We start from the raw sequence: 27,177 nt of genomic DNA on the forward strand, positions 1-27,177 counted from the left end.
GTCCAGGGCATGCCTTCCTGGGGATGGGGGGCACCTTTGATGCTCCCACAGCTCCAGGCACAGAGCTGCCTCACGGCCTGTCATGGGGCTGTTAGATTCCCTTCATACCCGCTCTGGTGATGTTTTCACTTGTGGTATTTGAAGAACGCCATTTACCTGCTTCTTTAGACTGGTTGTATGGAACAGGACCAGGTATGGAGAAACTGAGGCCTCCTGCTCAGGCTGTGGTCTGGACCAGGCCCTCTACAGCAGCAAGACAGAAAAGCCAGAGCTGCCTTTTCTCACACCACTGTCCTCCTCTGGCTGTGGGTTTGCCTTGTTTTTGTCTTGAAGGAGGAATGTTCAGACTTCAGAGAAGACCACAGTGAACCCAAATTGCCTGTCGCTGTCTCCTCTTGCCCCCAAAGGACAGGCTTAAACTTGTCTTTAGCCCAAACTAAATACCACCAGAAAGATTCTTCTTCCTCTTATAAAGAAAAGAAAGGAAAAAAGATATTAATATATGAAATCCTTCTTTTCATTTCAAAATGCCACGGCTGATTCATTTTCCTTCCTTCCCCAGCCTTCTAAAGTGACCTTTAGGAAAAAGCTTAAAAAATTATAGGGGCTGTTTGCCATTGGACCTAGCAGGCTTCTCTTGGCTGCTCTCAGCCGCTAGCCCTGAGGGGGACAAGCCTGCACGGAGGCTTGGTGCTCTGAGTCCAAAGGGGAGAGCGGTCGTGCCTGCGCTGCCAGCCGCTCTTTCTTATGGGCAGCTGACAGCCCTAGCGCTGCCAGCTACATTTGAGCTGCCTCCCAGGGACCACGCACCTCAGCCACAGCCACAGCTTTGGAAAGACCTGGGTCTCAAGGTACATGGGTAGTGCTACCCTGGCCCTGAGCACGAGACCCAGGTTGGGCCATCGCTCCTGCCCTCCGCTCGGGTCACTGGGATTTGGCTCTGTTCCTTCTTTGAGCCTTACAGCTTGGCTCCCCCCTCCTTCTGAGCCCTTCCTGACTGCCTCCCGGCTGCCTGTGTCGGAGCAGCAGTGGAGGAGCTGGTGCCTGATGGATGTTTTATCCTCGAGAGAGACCGGCACTGCCACCCCACATCAGAGGGTGGCGTGAGGCTGAGGGGACCAGATGGGGGGTCCCTCAGCAGGTCGGAGGGAGGGGAGTTTTTAGAAACCAGAGATGGCTTTCCCTCCCTGGCTTTCTCCAGTTGCCCTTAGGCTGTCCGCCTTCCCTGTGCCAGCAGGACAAGGCTGCTTCTCTTTGTGCTGCTAAGCCTTGCTGCAGGCACCCCCTGCTACAAGGAGACCACAGTTCCCAGCGAGAGCAGAGGAGAGGGGGGAATGGCGCCATCCACACGCAGAGCCCTGCGGTCCTGGCCCTAGAGTCAGCAACTTTTGCTGTCACCCATGCCACAGCCACTTCCTCTCTCACAAAAGTTGTTCGGTTTTTGTCTGGCAGCTCCACCGCTGCAGTCTTTCTTCTGGAGAGCGCGATGGGACACGAGCTTCACTCCCACCCCCACGCTGCCCTCGGCTGCCTCCGTTACGTTCGTAGTGCTGCTGCTGGGCTTGCTCAGAGACCAGACTCCTTTCAGGTAACTCATGACTTTGCCCAGCTTCTCTCCCAGCTCCACTCCCCAGTGCAGCTCTGCCACCTGTGCTGAAAGCCCCCAGGTCTGGAGAGCCATCGCCTATTCCTGGCTCTTGGGATTTTCTGGGAGGAGCATAGCACACTCGGGGGACTGCTGATCCCTCCAGTACTGCCTCATTTGCACTGCAGCTTTCTCAGGGCCTGCCTGCTAATCACCACCCCAAAATGCCAGCTGACATAGCTCCATCTCCTGCGCCCTGCTAAGCGCAGCTTGCAAAGTGCTGACCACCTCAGTCCCTTCATACTGCAAGTGTGTGTGCTCACAGTGACCCCTAAGCACCCAACAGTCCCAAGCCAATGTGTCCTCTGTCCTCCTTCCCACCCACCCACCCATCCACCCACCCATCCATCTGGCTTTAGAAAGTAGAGAGACTTAGAAAAAAAAAGGGGGGGGGCCTCCTTTTTTCTCCTGCTGTCAGAGCCATTAGAAATTGTGTTTCTAAGCAGTTCTTGGAGGTGATAAGGCTTGGAAAATCCCTTTTTCTTTTTAAATTCTTCTGTAATCCCCTGATTCCAGGAGGTGGAACTTTAAAAAGAGCACGAAAAAGTCAAGATGCTCTGTAAGATCTAAATGTTGCTTGAAATTGGTCCAGCTTTGTGTGTGATACCCAGAAGCTGTCAGGCCTGATGGGAACCCATTTGTTTTGCAAGGCTGCCTAGTCTGCTTCCCCATCTGCCTCTAACTTTTCCCTCTCTTGGGTCCCAGCTGGTCCTACACTGTCTCGGTAGCTGGGCTCAGGTCTCTTATTTTGAAAGTCCCTCTTTTTAGTGCTTCCTTTAGAACATGCTCCCCCAAGTAAATACTGCTGGTGTGACTTTAAAATAATAGTCAGCCAGTCCTGTTTCAATGGCTCTCGTCTTCCTTTCCCGGCAGGCAGTCAGACAGACGCTAGCCAGCTGCTACACTAGGCCTGTGTTTCCCACTCCTCCCGTGCTGCTCATCGCTCCCCCAACAGCCATGGCTGAATCTCCTACACGTTATTTTGTGACTGTGTTGGCAGCTGGCTGCGAGATACGAGTTGCTAAAGCCTCTCCAGTTCAAAGGATCGTGGGAGCCCCTATGGAGAAGGGTTTGGCTCCACTGTGAGCAATTGCCCCCAAGTAGCTGCAGGCTGGGGTTAGGCCCCCTCGGCCACCACCTTTGCCAGGTTTGCCCTCTGCGGCTCATCCTCGGTCTGGCACCCCCGGTCCTTCCTGGCTGTTAGTTTCCTAAAATCACAGTATGGCCAAAAACGCTGCAAGGCCTGTGTGCTCAGGAGGACCCTGAATGACTGTGGAGCCTGGAAATGAGGTATGCATGCAGCATACTGACCCGGAGCGCAGATAAAGCACAGTCAAACTGTATGGCGTGTTTTGGGGACACGCGTGTGACCTGGTGGATGTGCTTCACTTGTGTACAGCTGTGCCCTAGAGAGAGCTGAGCCCGGCCTGCCGTGTCACCCGCTGCACCTGCAGCTTCTCCGGCTGCTCCACGGCCAGTTTTTGCAGCAACGTGGGCCTGGCCCGCTCCTGACGCCCAGCGCTGCGATGCCTTTGACTGCCGTCGTGCCCATTCACACGGGGTCTCGGGATCCGCCGCCCCCAGCAGCGAGCCATCGCGCCCGTCGGAGGGGCACGGCCAGCCGCGGCCGCAAGGGCAGGCGCCGCCGAGCAGCCGCAGCAGCGCCGAGCGCGCAGCGCCGAGCGCCGCCTCCCGGCCCCGCACCGCGCCGCGGAGCCGCCCGCGAGGCGGCGCCGGCCCGGCCCGCGGCGAGGGGAGGGGAGGGGAGGTGCCGCCCCGCCCCTCCGCGCCCCGCCCCGCCCCTCCGCGCCCCGCCGCTCCCCGCCCCGCCGCGCCGCGCCGCGCCGCGCCTCACCTGAGCGAGCAGCGGCGGCCCCGGCCCCGGCCCCCTCCCCGTCCCCGCCGCCCGCTCATGGCTCGGCCGCTGCCGCTGCTGCTCTGCCTGGCCGCGCTGGGCGCCGGCTGCCGGGCCGGGCCGCCCCCCGCCGCCACGGCCGGCCCCTCCGCCGAGCCGCTGCAGGACGAGGCGGACAACCAGGAGAACATCCTCTCCCAGGTGCTGCGCCGCGCCGGGCGGTGCGGGGAGGTGCCGTGCGCGCGCCGGGGGGTGCTGCGCGGTGCGGGGTGCATGTAGCATGCATGCGGGGTGGTGCTGTGCGTGTGCCGGATGGTGCCGGGCAGCGTGGGGTGCATGCGGGGTGGTGCTGTGCGTGTGCCGGATGGTGCCGGGCAGCGTGGGGTGCATGCGGGGTGGTGCTGTGCGTGTGCCGGATGGTGCTGAGCAGGTGTTGGGTGAATACAGCTGCAGAGGGGTTTTGTGCCCCGGGTGCTGCCACGGACAGTGAACTCAGCAGAGCCCGATGGGGTGCAGTTCACAGCCTCTGTCTTCTTGTTTCTGTGAACTGCTGCAGGGGACGTTTCCCTGGGGGGACTTGGAGAACTTCTTGGGGGAGAACTGGTGGAGCTTCTTTGTGTGCAGCAGGGAAGGATCCAAGACCCAGACTCTTTCCCTGCCAGCGGGATGCGGTGGAGGTTTCTGTTAGATTTGGCTGATCAAACTGTGTGTTATTATCTGCCCTTGGAAATAGCTAACTTGGAGACTATTGGAAACATACTGTCAAAGTTATTTTTGTGCTTGGGCTTTCAGAAGCTCTTTCTGCAAATCTCCGTAAAGGAAATTCCTGGCATTGTATGAGGCTGATCAGAAACGCTGTTTTACCGCCAGGTTACACTGTTTATAGGGTTACTTTGAGTCACCCTTCCTGTGCACCCCAACCCTGTTTGCCTCTGAAATGAAATTTTGCTCAGGGTAGCAGGTGACTTACCGGATTCACTGGTCTTCAGAATGACCCAAAGCATTAAAAGACAGCAGGATGGGGTGGCTAGGCCCATTTTATGCAAAGAAAGTGTGTGGGGGGGGAAACTGTTGGAAGAAGCTTGCTTTTTCCCATGCAGGTAGGGGTTGTAAAGCTAGGCACTCTCTAGAAAACTTCTTGGTCAGTGAAGCCAGCCAGTTTTTTCAAGGTTCAGGATGTCCAAACTGTCCTTAAAAACTAGATTGCGCAAATGCAGAGCAAGACCTTTGTTAACCTGCTGTTGGGCTAAATGGCCTCACGGTTATTTGTGTGTGTGCTCAGTTGTTAGGTGACTACGACAAGGTGAAGGCAGTGTCTGAAGGCTCCAACTGCCGGTGTAAATGTCTGGTCAGACCCCTTGGCCGTGGCGCCTGCCAGAGGATTAACGAAGGCTCTTTCAAAGCAGAGGACTTTTACACGGTGGAAACCATCACATCTGGACCCAGCTGCAAGTGTGCGTGTGTGGCACCCCCTTCTGCACTGAATCCTTGCGAGGGGGACTTCAGGCTGAAGAAGCTCCGGGAAGCGGAGAGCAGCGACCTCAAGGTACAAGTGCAGTTTGAATTCAGGGTCTTCTCCTGTCGCGATGGCACGTTCTGTGAAGGGGGCACGCTGCTGAGACCCTGCTCTCTTGCAGCCTTATCTTGGCAGGAGGAGCAGGTCTGCAGTGCACAGACCCAAACGGAAGAATTGTCTTTTCCAATAAAGTTATCCATGTCCGGGCTTGGCTGTGAGAATGTACAAAAAGCCCTCTCTAAGCTGGGAAAATTGCTGCCACCACCTGGCAAGCGTCAAAATATTCACAGGCAGTTGGACAGCGCTGTTCTCCGCAATCCATATAGCAAAGCTATTCAGCTGACCTTTGGGGTATGGCTCATACGCCCAGGCCAGAACCACTGCTCACAGTGTTGGAAACTTCGTGTGCCGGACCGCTAGCTCAAAGAAGTGAGCTCTGCAGAGTAGCGAGAGTGCGCCTCAGGAAAGAGCAGAGCCCAGTGTATTTTCAGCAGACGTTGCCTGCTCCAAATAGGGCCCCTAATGTGGCCAACTCATCAAAATATTCATAGTAGCTTTTAAAATTTTCTTTTTTCTGCTCTTTTTCCTTTTAAAAAAATCCACTGTTGCTCTTATACTTGCATGGTTTATGTAAAAATCAAGCTCAGATTAAGGGATTGATTTAAGCAGCTGCACTCGATGATTCACTGGTAGCTCTGAAACACACTGCTTGGTTCGTGCTGTGTTCTCTTGGGGTCAATACTGGCTTGCTGCGCTGTAAACCCAGGAAGGCCTGGGCTGCTCTCTGCCCTTTGGCTGTCGTTGAGTACTCCCTGGAGGGCTGTGCTGTTTAACAGCTGCCAGATCTAATGCCCTTTGCAAAGAGAAGGGCTTTAGAGGATCCATGTGGAAAGCCATTTTGGTTTCCATGGGATGAAAGCTGCTGATGTGCCAATGGGAGAGCATGATGCACATCTAACAGAGATGGGCTGATAGGATAATGGGTTTTGTTCTTCTTAAATAGTGGCAGTTCTGATATTAAAACCTCTTTAGTATTTTACTGTCTAAATGTGACAGCGTTGGTTTTAAGCACTCTTGACTTTTACTTGATACTCACTGTTGCTGGCCTAGCAGCTGGAGTCAGACCCTGCAGAGTCTCCCTATTACCTGCGTAAGGCAGCAGAAATCCTCCCTAAATGGCCACTGGCATGGAGCAGGTTGTGTCCAGCCCTGTGGTCTCCCCAGAGAAAAAGGGTGAGAGTTGGTGGTACTCGTGGGTATGGTGATGGGACATGTCTCTGTGGGAGCACTGGTAGTCCCAGCTCAGATGGGAATTCAGGCATCATCCCGGGTGCTGAGGGGCAGCCTCCCGCCTGCGTTAGCAGGATTTGTTTTTTCTAATTAATTTGGAGCTAGAGGGTGTGTTTCATCTTGTCAGAGTGCAGACAGCTAGCAGTTTGTTGTCCAAGCTCCCCTGCAGCTAGGGAAGATAAACAGGCACAGACAGATCATCCATCACTTTTGGGTAGGACAAATCATGGTCTGGAGTTCCTCGTTGGTCCTGTGTCTATGGGAGAAGCCAGAACGTCTGGCTTGGACTCAGATGAGGAGCTGTGAGCCCTCTGTGGTTGGGGAAGAGGGCTCCCACCGGGGCGACAGAGCCACATGTAAAGTCTCTTATGCAGAGGCAGGCAGAGCTCCTCCACACGCAGCGCAAACCTCTCTCCGCATCCCCACAGGCTGTTTCTGAGAGCCGCTCAGCCTCCAGGAGGAGCACAGACTTTGTGGCTAGCTCCGAGCTTGGCTCTGGCTGACTTTTCCCTCCAGGGGATTGCTCACAGCCAGCTGCGGTGTGAACGTTTGTCCTCTAGGAACTGGCCCAGTCTTCCGAGCTCATTTTGCAAGGATCCACATCCAAACGATTTCACAAGGTTTATCCAAATATATACACATGGGTTTTTTCTTTGCTGTAGAAGTCAAACCACGGGAGTTGTGAAAACAGGCTTGCTTTCTCACAGAGCATTAAGTCCGTCCTGGGGTCAGACAAACCAGGAACACTGACCTGTCTTAAGAGAAGTCAAGAGGCACAAGAGCACACAGCTCCGACTCTTAAATCATCCATGAGAAGTAGCTCCCACATTCATCAGCGGATGGACAGGTCACCTTACTGCACACAGCAGTCCAAGCATTTTTACCCTCTTTGCTGTTCCAACGAGCATCATGTTTTCATGTTCCAGAAGGGACATGCTATCACCTTTGTTAGCAGCTTGGGAACAGTTAAGAGTTGTGCCTTATTTCTAATGTGGAAACCTGTGTTTTTAACACCCACTGGGGTGCTTTTCTCTTCTGACTCAAAAGCCCCCAGTACTCAATATGTGGGAAAGCTGTGGGAAGTTTCCAGAAGTGAGAGCCCTCCCTGACGACGGGTGGGCTGGAGGATGCCTCCCTGAGGGAAGCATTGGGAAGGTAAGGAATGGGATAGCTAAACCCAGGGAACAGAGACACGCTGCTGGGTCACTCCAGTGCTGAAGGAACGCAGGTGTCAAATAGCCGAGCTGGGCATCCCAGCTGGGGAGAGATCCTAGCTTTTGAGAACGTCCCAAGGGAATCTGTGGACTACTGGCTAGTGAAATCCAAAGTCCGTAGTGGATGAAGTGAAGGAAATAGAATTAGCTGGCACGTGCCTCAGTGTGATGTTTCAGGGAGGGCCGAGTTGGTGTTGGCAAGGGGAAGCCAAATCGCACGTGTCTATTTTTGCAAAATCGTAGTTTGCTGGTTCCCCACTCAGTAGGTGTGGCCTGCATTTTTGGTGTCTTAGATGCAAAACTGCGATGAGTGCGTGTGCAGGGTGATTTGGAAGGCACTTAATGAAGTCTACAACCTTTGTGTGTGGATGGAAATGATCCAGCCTGGAGGGAAAGTGCATTTCTCTAGTGGTTATCTGGCAGTTCACATGCATTGTATTGGTTGTCTCGGTCTGGTTCCCAGTGGAAAGTAGATGTGTAGCCATAAAACAATCCTTGTCTCTCAATGCTGCCATTTTATTTGGCACAAAAAGCTTTCCTTTGCTGTCAGCTCCACAGGGAGAGTACAGAGGCTGAGGTGGAAACTCAAGTGTGCTACCAGTAGTGTTGCCTGTACTTCTGCCGCGTTTATGGAGCTCTGTCGAACAGTTTTTAGTTGCTGGGAGAAATGTTGCTCTCTTATAGTAATTCCTATGTATTGGAAAGTGCTTCTCAGCTGCGGGGGCCGTAAGCCTGGGCTGTTGAGCTTGGGCTTGTGTGGGAGGGAAGGCAGCGGTGCGGAGCAGGAGGGGCGAGGGGGTGCAGGTACACGTGGTGTTGTGACTCGCAGCCCTGCACCAAGGGAAGGTGATGAGTAGCACGGTGCATCTCTGAAATGGGTGGCTGAAGGAGACAGCAGTAGACGGCATCCCTCTAATACGTTTTTTTTCTCCAGGACAGCAAGCTGTTGCCAGCCTGGCACTGAATTTCAGTCGCTTCATTTCTCTCTGTTGCTTTCATGACTATTTTTTTCAGTAAGTTTCTCCGTGTTCCTGGGATAAAAGCATAGGATGGCATGAACCCAGAATCAGGTCTCAAACGCGCTTTTATTTGAGCTTTGGTTCACTCATTGCCTCTTTTGTTGCCAGTCATGTCAGTTGGGGACCAGAGGGAGGTAGCTAAACATTTGGGCTTGTAAGAGACCTCATCTAGCACTGGAAGCGAGTGCAGGGCTTCCCCTTGCTCTCATTACTAATTACTAAAACTGCAGCACCCAAAACATGATCCCGAACCTCGGATGCTGTGCAGAGGTGGTGTGCGCAGCTCTGCATGCTGTGTGCCTGGCTGCTGCAGCAGCGCGGCAGGGCTGGAGGGCTGAGATACATGCTTTCCAGATGGAAAGAAAGGCCCATTAATAGCATCCAACCATCTCCTGAATGCAGAGTGGTGCTCCAAGGATACTAACTGGTACTGTTGTCTTTTACTGTTGGTTTTGTTTTTTTTAACTGTATTTTTCAATGATTTCTGGATTTTCTCCTGTCCCTCTGAAATGCAGTTTTCACCCTCAGACACAGATCTTGCTGGAGAAGAAAAGTAGCCTGCCATCCTATGAGGTGCTCACATGTTTAATGTTACCTAACTGAGAAAAAGCTTTTGCAGGTCTAATGACTGGTTGTTAATATTTCCACAGTCCATCCTAATTTTAACAGGGACTTGTGTAAATGTGGAGATAGTTTAGTCTGTGCATTTACTTTTTAATAAAATCTTTGTGCTCAAATCCATGCATCACCCTTGACTTTAAGCTGTAGAAACAATGCAGGATATTTTATAGCATATCCCGTTGACTGTCTGCTCTTTGCCTTACAGCTGTCCTCCATCATCGAGATGCTGGAAAGTGCATTTTATGGCTTAGACCTTCTGAAGCTGCACTCAGTCACAACAAAGTTGGTGGGCCGGGTGGAAAAGCTTGAGGAGGTAAGACAGGTCCCACTTCTTGTCATTTGGGGTTGTTGCCTTCAGTAGGACTTACTTAAAATCAAGTACTTGGTACCTTTGATGCATTCAGGGCCTTATTTCTTGTGGAAGAGACATTAAGTAACTATCATTTAGTTCTGCTGCTTGGTTATTGTCAGTACTGTGTGTGACAGGGTGCATCACCTGAAAGGATCGTTTGGGGACAGTTTCAAGTGCATCAGACTGGGTTAGGTGCCACAGTCCCACTTTTTTTCAAGCAGCGCAGGGTCAGATCTGAGAAAGGCTTGAGGTGATGAAAGGCACTCGTGTGACCGGGAAGATGATGCTTCCGCAGATCCCACTGGTGGGCTCTTTGAAAATCCCCTGTCTGACTGTTTGTGGGATAATGACCTGCAAGCTGGGGCAAAATCATGAAAGATCCCGCAGCGCAGACATTGAGGTATGTTGAGGGGCCAGTCAGAGGCTCAGGTTGCCAAATTTTGGCTCAGCATGCATCTGAGTACTCAGAGCGAAGGAGAAAAGGAGCCTTGACTGCAGTCTGATGTCCATATCCCAGCAGAGGCTTTTTCAAGCATTATCAAAAAGCAGATGCAGAGGCTTTTTGGGTGAACAGCACAAATCACTTCTTCAGCCCCATTATTTTCCTCTTGAGAAATCTCCATGGGCCAAACCATCTATGCACAAAGAGCTCTTAAAGAATTGTGGGAAAACGCTTTGTGTGGACGCAGCTACTTGATTTTTACACTGTTTTGAAGAAGTTCACTTTGTTGGACTAAAACTGAAGTAAGCGAAATGAAAGGAACTGAACTAAAGAAACAAAACTAAAGTAAAACCAGTTCAGAAATGCCATGTCTAGAGTTTGTCATAGCTAAGAGCAATTGCAGCAACCAGCTATAATATATATTGTTACACAGTCCTAATATTGGGCAGTAAGAGCTGAAACGTCACTTTAAAAAATTTGCACTCAGTGCTCTAAGGATGTTGGAGCTGCAGGTTTACAGGAAGAGTCGGGATCATTCAGTAGAGCACTTGAAGCTGTGCGTGCGTGAACCTGACGGGGGCTTTGCCTTCCTGGAAGCTGGTCTGTTTTTCTGTCTGCACTGGACGGCCTATACACCTCTATCGGTACACAAAGCAGGCCGTGCTCGTGGTTCTTCCTCTGACCAGCGTTTAATAATGCCGTTCAACTCTCTGATCAGTGTAGGGGGATCCCAGGACTGCACTGCCTGCCTGGGGAAGGTGTTTGCCCTCGCGTCCCCCCCGAGCCTCCCACACTGCGGTTTGCGGCCGTTGCCCCCCGGTCTGTCGCCTGCCCCTGCGGAGGGGAGTTTGGCTCCATCACCTCTGCAATTGCCCCCAGGCAGCCACGGACTGCGGTTAGGCCCCCTCGGCCGCCTCTGGCCCAGCCTGACCCGTCCTGGCTCCCTCCACTGCTCCTTGTCAACCCTGCCCCAGGCCCCGACCACCCTGGCAGCCTCCTCCAACCCCTCTAGTTTCCCCAAATGCCTCGGGGCCCAAACTGGAGGCAGGATCCCGGCTGAGGCCTCACCAGGGCCAAGCAGAGGGCTTAATAACCTCCCTTGATCTCCCGGCAAGGATATGGTTTGCCTTATCTGCGATGAGCGCCTCGCCTCAGGGTCAGGCTGGCCTGCTATTGAGGTAGTTTCTCCTCTTCTCGGTTTTGTGTCTGAACTGGCTCAATAGTTGCTCTCGACTGGGTGCTTGTGTGTTGTTTGATGTCAGGGTGAGAGGTTCGGGGCGTTGCTGGGCTATGCTCACCAGGCCTGCTAGTATCCAAGAAGGTCAAATTCCTTAACGGCCAAGTTACATCTTGGCTTGCGTTAAAAAGAGCTAAATCCTCAACACTGCTGAAAAGATAGATAAAATACCTTTAACTTCTTAGAGCAGATTTTCAGTGAACTCATTTTTACTTCCATACAGTTTAATATTTCTTTGGCTAGTACAGTGTATGGTTTGCAGTTTGTCAAACTGCGTTCAGCTATGTAGCAACAGGTTGCCAGATTAAATACTGGAGTTTTCTCCCTTGGTCTGTATCTGGGACAGTAATTCCACATTCTTGTCGGTGCAGAGCAGTCCCATTTGACTGCAGCCAGCAGCCAAGAAGCAATGATTTATAAAGCCAAAATTCCACTTGCAAAGTGTTTCGGGAAGGCACGGCACACTCCATCTCAGAGGTCAAAAATGAGACAGCTGAGAGGAGTGCACCTGACTTGAAGATTCTGGGTTTCCAAATAGAGTGATTCCCCCAAAAAGGGGAAAGGGGTTTTGATGCCTAAAAATAATAAAACACCAATGTTTTTGTTTGCAATCCCACCCTCTTCCTGTGGTTTGACTTATTCTCCAGTTAAGTTACTTGGGCTTGCTGCTGAGTCTTTGATAATTTGGGAACCAGAGTGAGTGGAGTGTGGAGCGGTGCTGCCAGTCCCTTGCTATGCCTCTCCGTTGGGGTGGCTCACTGCTGCACGGACACGGTGGATCTGCTCCTGGAATGAGTTCAGCTCCGTGGCAGGGTGAGCAGGGCTCACTCGAAGAGGGGAACGCAACTGCGGACACAAAAGGCCAGCTGAAAGTATAGGAAGGGCCCCACAGGGACAGACCAACCAGGCAGACAGTCCAGTGCCGCCCCTGACTCTGGCAAGAGGAGATGCTGTTTAGGGGGAGTACACCAGGGCGGTTTCTGTGGTGCAGAAATTCCTGTGATCTGCAGTCATTGGATTAGGGATGTTAGAAGAGACAGCCCTGCCTAGTCTTTTTGGTATCCATTTATGGATCTGCTGTCCATGAATTTGCCTGACTCTGAAACTAAGTAACTGAAAATGGTTGGGGGCTTGGAGAGTGCCAAGATAAGCAACATCTATGCTTTCCCTGTTCTTGCTCTTTTGTCAGTGTTTGCTTATGGCTGCGGGGGTATAGGGGGACCCTGAACTAGGTGGTCTGGCAGAAGACGGTCCCTGAACACAGCCCAGCTCTGAGCACTGTGCCTACCCATTGCCTGCCATGCACTTAATCCTGCAGGCAGGGCTGCTTCTGATGCTGCTAAGGAGGTGCAAAACAGTCAGCCACCCTCAGTGCTGAGAATCACCCAAGAAACGTGGACACCGCACGTGGCAGGCAGGCTCTGCTTACTCCTCAGTCCTGGGCGCTGTTAGGTGTTGTGCTGTTTAAACGGGTCAGGCTAGAGTGACACAACTAGTCAGGTCACGAGCTGAGAGTGCGAGTTCCTCAAAGACCTTGTCAATGGTTGAGCCAAAGGTTAAGCTAAGATAAGTCAAGACAAAGGTAAGGCTTAGCCAGCGCTTCCCCCGTGCCACCGACGTGCTGGTTTGGGGCCGGGCAGAGCCTCAGGCGCTGCGCTGTGGCCGCGACACGGGCAGGTGCAGGGAGCAGGTGTGAAAAGCCACCTGTTCCTGGCTCAGCAAGTAAATTCCTGCCAAGAGAAGGGAGATCACACCCTGGGTAGGCCACGGGCTCTGATGTGAAGGACAGCTGAGATGCTGAACAAGAACCTGGCACTGCTTCAAAGGGTTGGCCTCTGTGCACAGCTCCCAGGCGCCTTTTCAGCAGCTGCTCCCCAGCAGAGCAGCTGAGTGACCTCAAGGAGCATCGCAGGCCAGCTCTTTGGTGGTGATGCTCCACTCAGATGGAGACAGATTTTGCCCCAGAGCATGTCGTAGGCCAAATGTTACACAGAAGTGACAAGAACAGGAGGCCACTGGAAACAGCCACTCTCCTGAAAGGAGGATGTCAAAGCTGCTTCTGCTGCTGTGACACTCCTAGGACAGCGTCATGAGCTCCCCTCTTCCTGTTCTTACTACGGCAAAATGCTTACTGGAAAGTCGTGTATTATTGGACTTGGCCTCCAAATTGGATCATAAAGCTGTGACTCACAAAGCCTGGGTAAAAACTGGGAATTCAGATATCCTGGAGGGGGTGTAGAAGCTTAAATGAGCTTAGGATGGTATTTTTGCATAGAGGAGAAGGTAATGAGTTGTTCCCAGTATAATAAGGTATTTTATACAAACGATGTCAGTAAAGGGAATAAACCCCCAGCGTATTTGGTCTGTAGAGCTAAGGCATTCTCTAGCGAGGCAGCTAGCCTGAGCCAGAGCCACTCATTTCTCTAGGCTTGATTTTAGCTTGCAGCTGTTGCTTCAGCTGGCAATTTGAGGTCGCAGATGAAGGTCACGGAGGATTTTAGGAGGAATTAATGGCAGCACAGTTTTAAAATGAAAGATCAGGAGAAACTGCCTCCAGTTTCTATGCAAAAATGCTTTGATTGATGTGCCATCTATTCAAAGCAGCTGCCATTTGAGAGAGAAAAGATCCGGAAGTTATGGACAGAGACCACAGCAAGCCTTGGATACAAGGTATACCCATAGCTGGGGGACTGGGAAGGACAAGGGAATTTTCCTGCCCAGCAAGGTGCAGTGAGCCACAGCTCTCCCATGGCCTGGGACAGCTCTCTGAGGGGACATTGGCTCTCCTACTCTCCCCAGCTTCTCCTTCTCTGCATGGGAGCAGAGGGTGGTGGGGAGGAGCAGTCCCTGAACACAGAGTGTGCAGGGTTGGATGCCACCATGCAAACACAAGCTCTGCAGGTCGTGGGGCTGGGTTTTTCCAGGCATGCACGCAAGGCTGGTATGCCTGGCAAGGGCTGGCAAAGCTCTCCTGAGTGCTGTTGTGTCTGGAGCTTGCAGGGAGCTAGAAAAGCTCGGGCTTCTCGTTCTCCAAACCAGAGGAGTGTGCTGATGACCTCAAGAACTTGCCTCTGGGGTCAGACAGGCAGAGCTGACCCCACCCCTGCCAGTCAGGACAGGTCCCTGCTAGAAAAGTGGAATTAATAAATGGGATCAGTCAGTCTTCATTTCATGGGAGATGAGCTGAACTCACCAGGATGCTTGGATAAGGCCACGCACCCACTGGCAAAGGATGAGACTTAAGATGTTTTGGTTTGTCCTGTCCTCTTCCTTTTATGGACTGTCAAGAATGGCTTAAGGGGTTTTTTAGGAGGCTTGAGGCCACTTTCCTGGGACAAAGACAAAGGGGAAGTCTGCTGGCGTAAGGCTCTTTAGCCTCCCAGGTTCAAGGCAGTACCTAGAAGAGATGAAAGGCAGAAAGGGAGCCTAAGCTATAGCCGTGGGGACAAGAAACTGTTGGAGAAGACAGCCTGTCTCCACATTCTCCATTGCACCAGCTCTCATCCTGGAGCTTTGATGTTTCCCTGAAATGTCAAGCATGTTTCTCCATGATTCAGTCCCTGTTTGTTGTGCTGGTGTGGGAACCCAGGTCAGTGGGTGGTTTGTGACCTGCACAAACCCTGTGGTTAGCAGAGCTATCACTGCTCCTGGAGAAGGCAGTGGTCTCTGCTGTTCTCAGAGCTGAGGGCCACCCAGGATAACGAAGGAGCTCAGTTCCTAGGCAGGATCCATGACCCTGTCGGCACAAGGCATGGGTGGAAACAAAGCAGAGGAGGTGATGTTTGTGGTTGTTGGTTAGCTAGGTCCCTCAGGGTGTCTAAGCAGTTTAACACAAGCTTTGCTTTACTACAGCAGTTCTGATCCCCTGAAGATCTCTGCAGTGAGCAAAGGTAGTGCCAGACAAGGTGTAATTAGTGCCATGACATGGATGCAGTGTGGAGCTGTACAGCTCTTTGCTAGAGCTGCTGCCCCAGGCAGGATCCCTGACCCCAACTGATGGGGCACCCCTGCTCCATAAGGCCCTGTGGCAGAGTGGATCTGGAGATCTGTACACCAGGGATGTGGTTTTGGGTCCCCACAGGGGCCAGGAGCACCTTCTCAGCCAGTGTAAATGCACAACTCTGTGGAGGAGCATGGGTGTGAGCCCAGCCCAGGAGCACAGAGCTTGCTGGTCTGGGTGCTGTGGAGCATCCCCTGTCGCAGAGTAGTGAGCAGGCAGAGATCTGGCTGCATGGGAGAAGCTGGAGTAAAGCTTCCTTTCTTTTGCTCTTCTAGGGCATGTCCAGGAACTTCACACAGCAGAGCCATAGTGAGGGAGCAGACGTGGAGGAGCATCTGCAGGAACCCCACCGCAGGGACAAGGAGAACCGCTCCAGCCTCATCACCAACAGCCTTGCTGACATCGAGAGCTCACTGCAGAGGGATGCAGAGGCTGCTTACGTGCACACGGAGGTATGGCCCCTCAGCAAGCTGCAGAGCTCTTCTGGTAGCTTCCTTGGCATTGAGAGTGGGCGGAGAGGAGTCCCCATCCCTCCATCATAGGGCAGTACTGGCCCTGTGCAGTGAAGCTGGTCTCCCTGAGTGTCATCTCTGTCCCGTCCCCTCTAAGAGGTGGTTGTGCCCCCACATCCTCCTGCACTGCCCCTCCTGATGATAAAGGGGCACCCCAGAGCCACCACACCATCCTCCTGGGCTTGACTGGGACAACACGCGGCAGCATCCAGGCTCTGGCTCTGGGCTTGCTGGGTGAATGCCTGCCCTCGTGAAGTGCTTGTACCTCTCAAGCCAGCAGAGCATCCCAGCAGCTTCCATCCATGCTAGCATGCCCCAATCCTTCATGAGGTGGAGGCCATCCTCCCACCCTGGCGGTGGGTCACAGCTGGGCCCTGGGAGGGGACAGTGTGGCCTCACCCAGGACTGCTGGTGCTGGTTCCACCCAGAGGGTCTCCAACAAGGCAGGCGAAAGCACCCCCTGCCTGCACACCTCAAGGCTCTTGGCCCCATTGCGTTGGGTCCAGTCCATCCCAGCTGAGGTGGCTTCCATGCAGCAACAGCTGCTTGTGCGTGGCCTCTCGGGGCTGTAAGGAGCCCCTCGGTGCTGCAGCCAGCAAGTGCCAGAGGGCCTTTGGAAGAGCAGGATGCTGTGGCTGAGGGCACAGCGCGTGGGGTGCAGGAGTAGTGGGGAGAGCTCACCCTGTGGGTTCAGCAGCATCATCCAACACTTCAGTGTTCGTAATGGTGTAGCTCCCAGGCGAGTGTGCCGGGTCCCTTGTGGCCCAGTCCCCTCCGTTCTGGCAGGGGCTCGATCCCTTCCACATCATCCCTGGTCTCCAAGACAGTTGGTGCCTTTGCACTGTGGCTGCTGTGCGTAAGCAGCTCTGGTCACAGCAGCTAGCCACTAGGTAATTAGGCTCTAGCATTTCTGGCCTCATGTAATTGCTTTGTGCAAGAAAAGAAACCCCTCTCTTATCCACACAGCAGTCACAGCACGATGTCTGCTCCCCAAAAGTTGGCAGGGCTTTGTCCACCACCCCTTTCCCCTACTCCTGCTCCTTTAAGGGTCTGTGCTTGCTGCTGGCTCCATTGCTGGCCGCAAGCACCTTTGCTGTGTCCTACGAGCTAAGCACAGAGCTCTGTCCTCCCACAGCACCTTCCCCTGCTCCCTCTGCCTTGTCCCGTGCTGGGTCCCGGCTCAGCTCCCCGGAGCACGCGGCTCCCCGCACTGCTGTGGCCCTGCGGCCCCGGCACGTCGCAGGCAGGGAAAGGGTCGGGGCCCGGTGTCAGGCAGAGGGGAGCAGCTCTGAGCTTCCGGCTCAGCACGTGCACCGCGAGGTAACTGTGGCCTGTGGAGTGCCCAGAGGGCATTTCCAGACACATGGGCCCAGAGTTATTTTCTTCCCTGCTGAGCAAACTGCGTTTCCGTTCCTCAGACTCCAGCCTGCTTCTCTCAGCACAATCTAGCTGCAGCCGGGACGAAGGAGGGAACAGGACCAAGTCACTTCCCGGGCTGCCCCCCCTTCCCGCGGGTTGTTGGTTTTAGAGGTCGGAGGCGGCCGAGTGCCTTGCTGCTCGGAAAGAGTGATGTCATTGTGGGGCCTGCTGGAAATCGCTGGGAATCTCTGTGCTGAAGTCGCTCAGAGCCTTTGATTAGCAGGGCTTGGGGGCTTGGGGGACGGACAGCGTGCCACCCTGCGCCCCGAGGGACTGCATCTTCCCAGCCGCCTCCTGCACCGCGCGGGCTCTGGGCAGAGACTTGGGTGTCCCGCTGGCTCCAGAGCCCAGCCTCAGACCGCGGTGGCTCAGAAGGGTCCCTGCAGGCTCCCAGTGTGGGGACCGCTCTGTGCGGGGCAGCGGTTCTTGTGCCACTGCTGTGTTGAGTGTGAGGGGCATTTTGGGAACTGGTCCCCCCAGGACGTCCTGATGCCCTTGCTGTTGTCGGTGGTATAATTTGGGGCAGCCTCATGCTGCTCTGGTCCGTGCTGGCTGGTGCAGCCTGGCTGCTCCCTGCCCTGACTCCAGGGACACCTGTGCAGGGGCAAAAGAAGGCATCTTGCTGGGAGGGGGAGGCGGGAGGAAATGGCCTCAGAGGCAGCCCCAAGGGCAGAAGAAAACGCCACATTCCTGCATCATTTCCTAGCTCCAGACAAGGAGGAGATGTTCAGCTCCCCGGCTAGTTGGTGAGGAAAGCCTGCTCATTGCCACGGGAACTTCCTACCCTCTAGGTGCAGGGGCCGGGCTGCACAGAGGAAGAGGGTTTCCTCCAGGAGTTTGCCTGGTTGCTGTCCCCCACGTAATCCAGCTCTTGGTTTTGCTGCACCACTGGACATCCTGCGACTGGCCTGCCTGCCCAGGGCATTCAGGTCAGCTATGAGACAGGAGCCTCCAGAAGAAATGATCCATGATGGGCTGAGAACAGGTGTTTTGGGTCCTATGGTAGGGGTGGGTTTCCTGAGCCCCGGTGAGGAGAAGGGCAGGCCAAGGCTGGCTCCCACAGCTATACCAGGGGTCTGAGGGTGGGGAAACACACCCAGCCTGAGGTACCAGCATGCTCTCCTTGGTAGGCTATTCCCCACAGCAGAGAGCTCCTAGCAAACTGTCCAGCAGCCTTCGCATCCCCCCCCGCACCCCCCACCCCTGCTGCTGCTCCCAACCAGCCTCTCTGCTGCCTCAGCTGTTGCAATAGCCCCAGGAGACCAAACTGCATGGACAGCAGCCCTTTAGAAGGCTGCTCTGCCCAAAGAGCAGAGGACACGGCTGCTAAATGGCTTTGCCTCCCATTGCCAGGCTTCAGGCACTCACGCCAGGCTCGTTCTGTGTCGTAACCTGAGCAGAGGCTCTGCATGGGAACAGGATCAAGTGACTGTTGGAGAGGCTTCAGACCTGTCCAGGCAGGAGTGCAAAGCACAGGGCTTTTATTACCCCAAATGACCTCATTTCCCCAAATTCCCCCTTTCTTGTTGTTACTTGCGGCAGGACTTCGAAGGAATCCTGGGCCTGTCTTCTCAGCCAAGTGGGCATCACTTCAATGTTTCAGGCTGTCTTTCCATTTTTCTTTAATGAGATGAAATCCTTCAACCATGAGCTGCTGCAGCTGGTGGCTGCCTGAGCGCTGGGTTCCCAGACCCAGCCTCAGGGAGCTCCCAACCCTTCTGGGAAGCTGTATCCAGCCTCTCTCCAGGCCTGGATTCTTCTCCTAATTAAAGCATTTTCCTTTTCTCTTGCGTCATGGGCAATGGTAGGGGAATGTGTCCTTTTAGGGCATAGCCTGTGTCTGCTGTCACATCTAGATCCTTTTCCCCTGGGGAAAGTCAGTCTGTCTCTGCTGGCTTTATTGCTTCATCCTCTGCTGTTACAGTCCCAGAGCTAGGAACATTTCCCTAAAACACCACCTGCTCCGCAGGCAGCAGATGTGTTGTAGGAATGGGCCTGAGGCAGAGGCAGCGGACGTGCTAAAGGACAGCCAATGGAGCTGCTGTACTAAAGCTCAGCTGTCCGCACACGGAGCGTGCTGTTGCTAGTGGTCCGGTGCTGGTCGCTGGCCCCAGCAGGTCCCTGCTTTGCAAGGAGGCGCCCTGTGGGTGTGAGGCAGTGGCAGCTGGTCCGGTGTGCACATGAGCTGCTGCAGGGAGCCGAAGCCTTGAGCAGTAAGTCAGCGTATCCTGCTAATGCTAGCCCTGAGGCAGTGGGGATCTCCCCGTGCAGCCTGTACATCCCATCTGCCACATCCACGTAGCATGTGCCTTATGAACGGCAGAGCCTGTGTTTGCAGGGTGGCACACAAGGTCATGCAGTGGCAATGCTGGTCTCCCAAGTCATTTGTCTCTAGTCATTACACAGGACTTTCCTGTGGCAGAAGGGACTGCAAGTGGCCTTGACAAATGAGGGAGGACACAGCATCCTACCCAGAGCTTGGCTGGCCGGAGCGACCAGCGTGGAGTTCATGCCCCTTCCCCCAAAGCACGGCTGTGTGTTTTGGCCAATCATGTAATGACCTCTTGTGTCTCCTCCAGGGAAAATATGAAGAAAGATTCCTGAAAGATGAAACCATCTCTCAGGAGATCAACTCCGTCGAGTCCCTCCCGGAGCTGCACCTTGTTTCAGAGGATGAGAAGTCAAGGCAGCTCTTGCAGAGGAACCTACACATAAGGAGCCGGCCTCCTTCCAAACCCACCATCGTCCGAGGGGTGACCTACTACAAGGCCCAGTTCACAGATTCGGAGAATGACATCGAGGAGCAACGTGAGTTGGGTTTGTAGGCACATCTGACTTAACGTTCATCTGCACCCCTTAGCAGTGTGGCAGGCAAAACCAGCACCTACATTGCACCCTCTCCCCTCTGCTCCGTGGTTATCTGTGCTGGCCGAGGACAGCAGTACCTTTTGCAGTGGTCATCAATGGAAGAATACACTTGTGAGCGTGCACAGGCTAGTGTGGGAACGCGGGGCTGCGGGGCAGTCGTCCCAAGTCGCTGCAACTCTGTGTTATCCTCTTAGAAACAGACGCTTCCTGTTATTGCTGCCCCAGCCCTTGAATCCTGCCTCTCATCCCCTGGGAACGTGTGGGCAAAGCATGTGGCGTCGCTGCAGAGAGGAGGAGGGGCTGGAGGCAGGAGGAGATGAGCAGTGAAGATGAGCAGGTCTGTGAAGGCATAAGGAGCCAGTGAAGAGAGGGGAGCTGTGTGCCGAGGGACGGGGCTGAGGCAAGGCGGGAGGCTTGGCAATGGCACGCTGCGTGGCGGGAAGGCCGGGGTGAGAGTCCAGCAGCGCAGGCGTGGGGAGTGCAGCTCTGGGGGCCGCGGGAGGACCAGGGTGTTTGGAAGTCGTTCGTTTGTTAGAGAGGACCCTGGTGCTGGGCACTGTGGGAGCAGATGCAAGCAGCAGGGAGAGCCTATGTGGCCGGGGCAGGCGGAGGAGAGACAGGAAGACGAGAGCAGGATGTAGAGATTTAGTGTAACATTGCTGGCGCAATTGTGGAATGAGTGAAATTAGTGAACCGCGGGGACAAATGAGCTGCTAATCCAGGAGACGTGGTTTCTGAAAGGAGGCCAGAGAGCAGGAAAACTGAAATTGCAGAATGGAAATACAGAGACAGGAGATGAAAACATGGAACGGAGGGAAAAGAAACTACCAAATCCTATTTTTCTCAGGTGTGTTGTGGAGCTAAAGCTGGGAATATTGACTGAGAACAGCAGAACCATTGGTAAATCACTGCTGAAAACAGCAATGGGGGCACCCAGCCTTTGAATTGTGTGAGGGGGAATGACGACGCAGTATTATTCCAAGGAAAATATATAGTAGCTAAGGAAATAAGGCACTATTACTGCTTAAAATACCCAGAATCAACACCTTTCCAAAAAGTAAATGCAAGTTTATTATGTATGTTAGTCCTGTAGATCTGCCTGCCTGATGTCATCTTAGAGACATTTGTGGCAATGGCTTGGGAGGGTGAAGGGGGAAAACAGGCAGAGGAAGGTTCCTTCAGGGCGGGGGTGCCTAGAAGGCATCACGTGACACAGGGTAGCTTCACGACCCGTTTGCAAAGTGCCGTTTATCACTACTCCCAAAGTGAAAACAGGTCTAAGCCCTAAAGAAATTGGAGCTCCTGCAAGCGCAAACGAACAAGTCAAATGCCCTTTCTGTGCAAAACTGGCTCAGCAGCAAGGTCAGGTCAGTGCAGCCGTGCATTGACTCATGAGATGGGTGAGATCACAAAAAAAGAAATGGCACCCGTGCCAGCTTCTGTCTGGAGATGTGGCAGCCAAAGCCCCTGCACCCAAGTGTTCCCTGTGGTCTAGGTGAGTCATATATTTTGGCAAACTGAGTTGGATGTGTGTGATCTGGCTGGATCACTGCAGCAAATGCTATTTGGCAAATCATTTACCCGCCAAGTTATTATTTGTCTGTGTAACATGGGGAACTCCAAAGCAGCCAAACAGTTTGAAGTTGGGACGTGCAGCTTGCAAAGTGTAGTGGAAGGGGCTTTGAAGCTGCCTGTGGACGTAGCTGGGGAGAGCACCCTTGCACATGCCCAGGGCAGTCAGGGCACAGAGGCAGCGCTGAGGGCAATGTGCCGCCTGCCGGGCACTAGCGCAAAACCTTCCTGGGTCACATCTCACCACAGAGGCAGGGTTGTCTCGTCCGGCCCTTGTGCAGGAAGGGCAGGCGGCTGAATGTGCGCTGCCACCTCCAGATGAGGAAGGGTAGAAACTGTTGGTTGTTTTTGTTGTCTTAAATTCCAAATGAGGATGAGAAAAATGTTTGTTGAATCTGGCTGCAGATGTCTTCAAAAGAGACTGTTTAAATGCGCCCCGGTGCCTGCACATGGCAGGGGGCCTATGAAAAAGGCCCACGGCAAAAACTGAGCTTATGTGGGCAGAAGAGCTATTTTGTCTTCATAAACCTTTCCCACTCCTGGGATGAGATCATCTGCATGGACAACGGTGCAGCTGCTGGACAGGCTGTGCAGAGGGGCCATGTCTGGTCAGAGGGGATGGCTTCTGCCCCCTAGCCAAGCACAGCAGAGTCCAGATCTTGCTGGATGCAGGTAGAGGCTGTGGTGCCCATCAGGTAGGAGCCACGAGAGATTCAAAGCAGTGGAAGCAGCCTTTTGGCTACAGCTGCGACACCATCAACACAGCTGGTTGTGCTGTGACCTCCGTGACTGTGGTGTGGGTCTCCTTCTCTGCCCTGGGGACACATGTGGCACCCAGGTTTGGACTGTGAGACCTAAGGCAGCACCTCTTTTTAGTGAAGCCTAGTGGGTAACATTGCCCCAGCAAGATGAAGATCCAGGCAGTAACCTGGAGGAGCTCCAGAGCAGCGCCCAGCCTTGGTGCAAGGAGCAGGAGTCCCCAAGAGCAGTGGGGAGGGAACTACAGCCACCTCCGGTGGCTACGGAGCAATTTGGCCATTTGGTCGTGCTGCAGGGAAGGGGCACACAGCAGCTCGGCTCCTCTTTCTCAAACCTGAGGGAATAGCAGCCCAAAAAAACAAGTGGTGAGGTCATTTACTCTGAGCACCAGGCAGGGCCACCACACTCGTGGCTGTCACCAAGAGCAGGAGGAAGGCAAACACGGCAGGCGGCTGGAAAGCTGGTGTAAAGCAATTCAAGAACAAGCAGTATTTCGTGAGCATATTTGCAGGGAAAAATGTTGCTAACACTGCAGCAAAGCTCAATGCCAGACCTTACAGGAGAGGAAGGGGATCCTTAGAGCAAAACTGTTTTGCCTCCCTGGCACTCTGCTCGCCCACCCTCGTACTCGCAAGCACCAAGCGTGTGAGTTGGGCGGGTTGTACAGGCTGGGACATGGGGACGGCGGTGCTGGCTCTCCAGGGCCCCTCACGCCTCGTGGGCTCTTCTTAGGCTGGTGGCCGCGTACGTCCCTTCTCGCACCCTCAGGAGGTGACGGCAGTCTGTCTGTGCAGCCTGCCGCAGCTCTGCGAGTCACCAGTCACTGCCCTTTGCCTCCCGGCCTGGCCAGCGTCTGAGAGGCTGCGTGCAGATGTGCCGTGGTCTCGCGGGCCGCCTAACGCGGGTGCTGCCAGCCCCTGCTGTTCTCGCAGCCCATCTCCAGCTGGAAATTGAATCGGGTGGGTTTAGTGCAAAAGAGGCTGGAGAAAGGGCAGGGGAAGGCGGAGCAGGAGGCGGTTGGGAGCGAGCCGACGCGGCCCCGCGGGCACCGTCTCCCCGCTCTGCTGCAGCGCAGGCTCTCGAGGGGGCGCGGGGCTGCGCTCCGCGGCCCGCGGGGCTGCAGCACGGCTCCCTGACGCCCCTGCCTGTGTGTTCGGCAGAGGACGAGCTCTTCAGCGGGGACAACACGGTGGATTTGCTGATCGAAGACCAGCTCCTGAGGCCCAGCAGCAGGGCCGGCGAGGGCGCGAGGAAGCCCGCCCCGGTGGGGTGGCCGCCCACCCCCGGCAGCGACCCCGCCACCGCGCCAGCCTCCAGCACTGCCGCCACGGCCACTGCACCCCTGTCCCCTGCCTCGTCCGTGGAGCCAACACCAGACCCCACCGCTCTGGGCCAGCCGTCCCCCACCCCGGAGACCGCGACCGCCCCGACAGAGGTGGCGGGCACAGAGTCCTCACAGCTGCCAACGGCTTCCCCCTCGGCCAGCACGGCGGCCCCCACGACCGCGGAGAGACTGCCCGCAGGCAGCAGCGGCGTCCCCAGCCCTGCCGCGGCCACCACCGCCGTCCAGACCGCAGGAGACGTGGGGACGAGCTCTGGCCCTGCCACTGGCAGCAGCCCGGGAGCTCTGGAAGAGGTGAGCACCCCTCCGATGCCAGCAAGCCCCATGATCCCTGCCACCCCCAAGCAGGCCCTGGAGGAGGAGGACATAAGGAACATCATCGGTGAGTGTGTACGCTTCTTCCCTGCTCTTGCACGTTGCCCCAAATCCAGCACCGATTCAGCTGTACTCTCGGTGGCTGGCTCGTGCCCCAGTTTAACTCGTGTGCTGACCCCCACCAGGGCTCGCTATTGGGTGGATGGTACCCTGCTAAATGCAGCACAGCTGAATTTGATCACCTATGGAAGGTACCATGGAGACTGGGCCTGGACAGTGCTTTACCAGGACACCAAGTTTTACTTGCTTGTTCACTCTGAAACCTAATGTGGCCCCCTCCCAGTTTGCAGGGTTGGGCAGGGCATAAAGAGGCCTCCTTGGAGATGGATCAGAGGCAGCAGGCAGCTTTGGAGCAGTTCCTGCTGTGGCCTGCAGATGTCACAGGTCCGGGGAGCGCTGCTTGGGCTGTGCCCTGGTTGGGGCAGGCTGGCTTGCGAGGCAGAGATGTGGCTGAGCCATGCGGAGTTGGTGGTGAGCCCTGTGCAGGACCCAGCCAGCAACACGGGGCCTTGGGGAGCCCAGGCAGAGATGGCCAGGGTAACTGCTGGGTCAGCAAGGGGACAGGGCGAGCGGCCGGGGGCAGAGGTGGGTGATAGCCCCGGCAGGAGCGGGGAGAGCAGTGCGGCTGCCCTGCCTTGTGCCTCGCGAGCCTCTCTCTGCTCGCACAGGGCGCTGCAAGGACACGCTTTCCACCATCTCGGGGCCCACGACGCAGAACACGTACGGGCGCAATGAGGGCGCCTGGATGAAGGACCCCCTAGCCAAGGAGGAGCGGATCTACGTCACCAACTACTACTACGGGAACACACTGGTGGAGTTCAGGAACCTCGACAACTTCAAACAAGGTGGGCCAGCCCTTTCTCCAATCCCCTTGTCCCCAGCACTGTCCTGGCTGCAGCTCAGCTGGTGCAAATAATGCCCCGTTCCCAGGGCCCCTGCTCCATGGCAGGGCCCTGCTGGGGACCCTCTCAGCTGTGGAGATGGGGAGCCCCTCTCCAGTGCTGGTAGCCTGTAGCATGGGGCAGGACTGGCTGCCCATGGCAGCTCTTGCCCGGCTTATCCTAGGGCAGTGTTGAGCCCAAGAGGGGCTATTGTGGCAAGATGCCCTTGACAGAGCAGACCAGGCCAAAGGAGAGTTCGAGGCAGCAGGAGGAGATCACCACAGCAGGCTGCGGATGAAGGCCGGGAAGGGACCACAGGCAGGGCTTGAGGGCAGAGGGTGGCAGGAACAGCTGTGATGGGGACAGGCACCACAAAGTGAAGGGAGGGTTTCACCAGCAAAATGTCCCTGCCCCTCAGGGCGCTGGAGCAACTCCTACAAGCTCCCTTACAGCTGGATTGGGACGGGGCATGTCGTCTACAACGGGTCCTTCTACTACAACCGGGCCTTCACACGCAACATCATCAAATATGACCTGAAGCAGCGGTATGTGGCCGCCTGGGCCATGCTGCATGACGTGGCCTACGAGGAGTCCACGCCGTGGCGGTGGCGGGGCCACTCGGATGTGGACTTTGCTGTGGATGAGAATGGCCTGTGGGTCATTTACCCGGCCATCAACTATGAGGGCTTCAACCAGGAGGTGATTGTGCTCAGCAAGCTGAACGCAGCCGACCTCAGCACCCAGAAGGAGACCACGTGGCGGACGGGGCTGCGCAAGAACTTCTACGGGAACTGCTTCGTCATCTGCGGGGTGCTCTACGCGGTCGACAGCTACAACAAGAGGAACGCCAACATCTCCTACGCTTTTGACACGCACACCAACACCCAGATCATCCCCCGGCTGCTCTTTGAGAACGAGTATGCCTACACCACCCAGATAGACTATAACCCCAAGGATCGCCTGCTCTACGCCTGGGACAATGGGCACCAAGTCACCTACCACGTGATCTTTGCCTACTGAGACCCCGGCAACAGTGGGATGCTGTGAGGGGCCACCAGCACCTTTTATTATTATTGTTGTTATTATTATTATTATTTTGTACAAATCAAAGAGTAAATGATGGGTTTTGTTCATTTTGTTTTTTTAAAGGTGGATCGTGGATCGATCCCCGGGCCAGATTCACCCCCTTTGTCTTTGGTGTAACCTTGCTTCTGTTTTTATGGGGAGCCCGAGGGCAGCGCGGAGGTGCCGGTCTGCAGCGGGGCCACTCCTGCAGGAGGGGAGAGCCCAGCTCTCCTGCGCGGCCAGCATGAAGGCCGCAGCAGAGGATGGGATCCAGACACGGCTCTGCCCGTGGGGTTTTTATATGAAAATAACCGGCAATAAACTAAGAATCTGGTGCAAAGCTGGCCTTTCTGCTTCACACAACAGGTCCCAGCGGGACACTGGTGTCGGCCTGTCCTTGTGGAGGGTGTGCGTGTCGTAGTGGAAATGTCCTTTCTCTTGGAGCATCTCCCCAGGTGCCCCGAGCCGCTGCTGTACGGTCCGCGGCGAGCACGGCTCGGCAGCCCGTGGTGCTGGCGCTGACGCCTGGGACCGTCCGCTCTCGCTTAGCCCTGCCGCTTCCCTCCAGCCGCGCGCCCCCGGAGCCCGCTCCCGTCCCGGCTCCCTCCAACCGGGGAGCCCTGGGGGCCAGAGCCGGCTGGGCTGGGGGCTGTGCCGGCAGCCAGGGGGCCGGCAGTGGGCACTGTAAATACGTGTAGATGATTTCTGTTCGTTTGTTCTGTAACCCACGATAGTCCCCTTGGATATTGCCGGGTGAGGGCTCTGCTCGGCCTCGCGGTGAGCCGCCCGGGCGCGGAGCCACGCTCCGTTCACCGCCGTGGGGGCCGCGTGCCCCGGCGGCAGCACCCGGGAGGGCCCCCGGCCGGCCTGGGCGCTCGCTCCAGGGCCGGCCGCCTGCTCCGTCTCCTGCAGCGTCCCAGCGTGCGCCCGCGGCCACCCCAGCTCCCAGACCACCTCCCTCCCTGCTCCCCTCGGCCCTTTTGGCCGCCGGCAGCCCGCCGCAGAGGCACAGCCACTGCCCTTCCTAGCCTGGCAGCATCTTGTATTTACCTGCTGTTTATAATAAAAGAGCAAGCACCGTTGCAGCTGTCTGGGGCTTTCTTTGGGTCTGGTTCACTCCCCAGGTCACAGGCATAAAACCACAAGGAAGGCAAGAGGTGCGCGTTGGCCCTGCCGAGGGGAGGGTGCGCTGT

The 27,177-nt window shown here is 55.3% G+C and overlaps 1 protein-coding gene across 3 annotated transcripts; it reads left to right on the forward strand.

Annotated features, from left to right (window-relative positions):
* The first annotated feature begins 3,557 nt into the window (after positions 1–3,557).
* Positions 3,558–27,066, forward strand: OLFML2B (olfactomedin like 2B). 3 transcript variants are annotated; one of them, XM_067300745.1, is made up of 8 exons: positions 3,558–3,701; positions 4,783–5,046; positions 9,366–9,473; positions 15,467–15,643; positions 19,702–19,930; positions 23,482–24,045; positions 24,707–24,883; positions 26,351–27,066. In XM_067300745.1, the coding sequence occupies exons 1-8, from the start codon at positions 3,558–3,560 to the stop codon at positions 26,680–26,682; spliced, it is 1,995 nt and encodes a 664-aa protein (XP_067156846.1). In that variant the 3' UTR covers positions 26,683–27,066. The 3 variants fall into 3 exon arrangements, with proteins under 3 accessions (XP_067156846.1, XP_067156847.1, XP_067156845.1); XM_067300746.1 differs by having other exon boundaries at positions 26,069–26,437; XM_067300744.1 differs by lacking the exon at positions 26,351–27,066 and adding an exon at positions 25,338–26,052.
* Positions 27,067–27,177: the final 111 nt, after the last annotated feature.

This window comes from Apteryx mantelli, chromosome 8, assembly GCF_036417845.1.
Source record: "Apteryx mantelli isolate bAptMan1 chromosome 8, bAptMan1.hap1, whole genome shotgun sequence".
NCBI lineage: Eukaryota > Metazoa > Chordata > Aves > Apterygiformes > Apterygidae > Apteryx > Apteryx mantelli.